The following is a 4,233-nucleotide window of genomic DNA, read 5'->3' as shown; positions in this document are numbered from 1 at the left end:
AAGTTGAGATAACTTGTGCCTTATCCCTGTTGTTATATTGAACAATAAAAATATGTTTAAATCAAAATAGAAAAGCTTGAAAAATCACGGAGCGATATAAATACCGTCCGCTACCCTGACTAGTCACGTGACCTCCATGTGAATAGGTTATCTTAATCAGACTCTGCCCAAGGCTTCGTTAAGGTGTTACTGTACAAGTATAGTACAGACCGGGGACAGGTTATCTTAATCAATTAAACTCTGTTCATAATTATAATATATTAATATTTAGTATATATAGCAGTTCGAAATACAAATGTAGCATGTTCATCAAATCGTCAACAAAACCATAAACAAGTTTGCTGGATATAACGTTTTTATTTACAAAACCAATATACATGTATCATCATGTTATTATACTGTACAATATTTACAACTGTATTTGAGATCTTTAAGGCGATGAGACTATGAAATTTATCTGAGACAATATACAAATGTTTGTAATGTTGATATGTTATTATTCCGGAATCCAGACTTCGTTGTGTCTATGTACAATGTTAAATGGACTATCGTATCCGGCGGTGAAGCTGTACCCGGTGTTGAAGGGCGTGGTCTCCAGCTCCGCCCTCAAGGTTTTGAAGGCAGCCATATCTTTGCTCTCGCTACTGTACCCGGAGTATGATCTACAGGAAACAATTGTTACAATAATCATAAGCTTTAGATATTTTCAGAACATAATGCAACATATCGAAAAGAAATACTAATTGTCGTTAGAAATTAAGGAATTGATATTAAATGGCATCTTTGGTGCTCAGGGGTTACGTTCATTAAGGAGAGCGACAGTGGGATGAACCCTTTGAGAATCGATGAAAATAAAACGGTGGAAGGTATCATTATCAAGAAAAATCGTCTTCTATTGACCTCAAGATTGTTCCAGAAAGAATGACCAAGCCGCAGTCCCATCAATATTCCTGATTTACCTATACCTTAATAGACTCCGCCCTAAAATCCAATACCGATTTATCATGGAAAATGTTCAGTAAATGATTATCCTCAAGTTAAGGAATGTTGGGACCAATAAATGGACAAAGTCAAAATTGGTTTCAAAACAATTAAATAAGTGCTTGCAAAAATAAATAAATAAATAAATTTATTAATTAATCAGTAAATATATAAATCAAGGATACACATGTAAGCTGCTGTGATAACTTACCCGACGTACACAACCATTGGGGGTAGAGAGACGAGGTAGACCGAAGGGTCAGTCGGGGCCGGGGTAGAGACTTGCATATCGTGAGGCACCATGAAATACATGATGTGTGTAGAGGGCGCCTGAGGAGTTGCGCCGGGGACGTGGCGCTTCAACACTGGTGCCGTCATGGGAATCTTTTGGTCTGAGAAATAAAGAGCATACTTTTTCACGAAAACTTATTTATGATATTCATATTTAGACGTAACTGTATTAGTATGATACTGACTTGACATAAGTACCGACTACGTTTAACATTTCACTAACAAATTTCGGTATAGTTTATGGTAGGAATGCGTGTATATTACAACACTTTGCAATTCCTTGATCCAGTTGGCGAAACCTTTGAAAATCCAGAAAGTTAGTCGACTCCAATAAAAAGGTCATTAGTCGGTGTAGTATGTAATAAATGGTATGAAACATATTGCCTGAGAAAAAAGGCCTTGCATTTATCTTACAGATATATAGAACGCATCAATTTCGGTAACTTACTCATTGCATTCTGGCCGGAGATATATTTAAAGAGTTTGTTAAACATTTGTGAATTTTCCGTAGAGGAGAAACTGGTTGTCGTAAGGTTAGTGGCTACCCACTTTGACGCCTCATATCTTCTCTTCTCGTAACCCTAGAAATTAAAATGAGCGATAAAGTTTAGGTCCAATCACTAGGGTTGCAATAAGACTTGTATGGATAAATCTACGAAATGCCTAAAATCTTGAGAATAATTTGCCCCGAAATATATGGTCAGTAAGGATGTCATGGCTTATTTCAATGATTTTATTTGCATGCCGAGTGCGGCCTCCGTAATGGAACGTTCGTAGACAAAGGCCATGGCACCTCAATTAAAACATGATTTATAAATAAATATGATTTTAATTTCTTAAAACTTCATACGTATTTCGAATACCAGTTTATCATCAAGATTTCAGTGTTCTGTAACAAAGGTAATTCGGTAAAATTATGTAAACACCAAACCTAACTTGATGATTTTTTATAGCTGTCATTGGCATCAATGCTCTAAAGTGTTCAGATGTTGCTGTAGAAAGACAAATGATGTTTCGCAAAACAGCGCCGAAATTATGACTAGTTGAATTTATTCAGAAATCATTTTTTTTAAAAAAGGTTTTTTACTTGTTCAAATCCTCGAAATATCAAAACTCTATTTGAAGAATTTGTCTTATGAACAGTTCATTTGAGTTTGGATGCGGGGTACAAATTCTAAAGAGTGATACATGCATGGCTGGATTATATTTTAATTCAATACACTTTGTTTCAAAAGGAGACACGTTTAAAGAGTTGCACAGTTAGATAATGATATATATTAGTTACCGTATAAGTTGCATAGTTTGAATATATATGCTACATGTACTTACTGGTCTGGTTGTCATGGTTTCATAAGCTGGACAATCCAAATCGTGACAGAACCAGTGTTTGTTAGTCATATTTAGAAGTCCAGGAGCATCTGTAGGAACTCCGAACAAAAAGTCGAGGAACCCGGCGGCGTCAGCACCCATCACAAGGGTCAGAAAAGTGGCGCACAACATGGTCTTCATAGCTAATTAAAAAAAAACCTTTGTTGTTATTAAAAACAAAAAAAGATACATAACAACATGACAACAGTATCATCAGCGTTCCTTAAAATCATTATTTGATTAAAGGTTAAAGACACTTTCCTTAAAAAATTGGAGGGGGGGGGGGGGGGGAGAGAGAGAGGGAATGGAACAAAATCATAAAGGTAAGAAATGTTGATGAACCTGGCCAAGATTATATTTGAGTGTCAAAACGAAAAAAAAAATAAAATAAAATAAATGGTTTCGAGCTACTCAATGCAATTTGCTTACAAAAGATGAAATGCTTGATTTTGGGACGAAAATAAAGATAAAACTGATGAAAGCAGCGATAGAGTATTACTCTTACCTGATGAACTGGCGGTGCAGTGATCTAGGTTGGTGAATGCTGAAAGGAAACGTCCAGTGGGTTTAAATAACTTTGGTCAGCTATCTTATGAAACACAGCTAGTATTGACCGTGGACCATTGGTCAGCTTAACTCTCTCCACTAGTGAAAGACTTTTCAACGATTTAAAGGTCATGCTGTGAAATAATTCGCCCTCATTCCTCTCATTTAAAGAGTTACTCATTGTGTAATATGGAATAAAGAAACGATTATTGAACATTAATGGAAAAGCAGTCATGTATTATTCCCTAGAGGTGATGCTAAGCTAACCATGCTCCTGGTATATCTCAGCAAACGTGACATTGCAGGGTTGTCCCCGACAGAATTATAAAAGGTAGTCGTGCCGTGTGTTGAAACACGTGCTCAAAATCAAAAGAGACAATCTTAAGACCTATATAAGCATTTACCTGTAAATAAAAATGGTTACTTTCACCAGTATGCCATGTCATTTATTGTGATATAAAGTTACAATATCATAAAGGAATATTCTTTATAAGTAACAGGTGATTTGATTATTATTTATTTATTTTTATAAGTTCCGACTTATCATTAAGCTAAAGCAAATACTGCAGGCGGGTTGATATTATGATCCAGTTATACATTCCATGGATATATTTTTGAAATAAATAACCAAACAACTATAATCATGGTCTATGTTATAAAACAAATCAAGGGTCAGTACACGTGACATAGATAAGAAACTCACGATGGAGACAGTTGTATAAGGAAAAGATAATAGCACGTGTATATATCAAACCCTCACGTGCTCACGTGTTCTTAGCTTGTGCGCTAGCACAATATGACACGTTTGTTTGCAAAGCTCTGGCATCTACATTATATATCGACCATAGACACCAAAAAAGACAGTTTAATGCTTATATTTTCATTCTTGACATTTTTTTTAATTAAAATTGAGCTAGCATAAAAAAAATGTCAGTATTCACAATATTCAGCTACTTCGTCAATGGGGTTCGACAAATGGAACAGCCTATTTTTACCAAATTCATTTGTCACCTGCAGATTAGCAAAGAAAAAAGTGCTTTGAAATTA

At 35.4% G+C, this 4,233-nt stretch overlaps 1 protein-coding gene across 1 annotated transcript; it reads right to left on the bottom strand.

Moving 5' to 3' along the window:
• Window positions 1-341: 341 nt before the first annotated feature.
• LOC117334741 (heme-binding protein 2-like) lies at window positions 342-3,206 on the bottom strand. Its single transcript, XM_033894532.1, has 5 exons — window positions 3,146-3,206; window positions 2,602-2,783; window positions 1,721-1,853; window positions 1,193-1,373; window positions 342-662 (listed from the first exon to the last, which is right to left on the bottom strand). The coding sequence occupies exons 2-5, from the start codon at window positions 2,779-2,781 to the stop codon at window positions 497-499; spliced, it is 660 nt and encodes a 219-aa protein (XP_033750423.1). The 5' UTR covers window positions 2,782-2,783; window positions 3,146-3,206; the 3' UTR covers window positions 342-496.
• Window positions 3,207-4,233: the final 1,027 nt, after the last annotated feature.

The sequence above is a fragment of the Pecten maximus genome, chromosome 9 (genome assembly GCF_902652985.1).
Source record: "Pecten maximus chromosome 9, xPecMax1.1, whole genome shotgun sequence".
Classification (NCBI taxonomy): Eukaryota; Metazoa; Mollusca; class Bivalvia; order Pectinida; family Pectinidae; genus Pecten; species Pecten maximus.
Note: the sequence above shows the minus strand (reverse complement) of the source record. Positions and strands in the feature narration are given on the sequence as shown.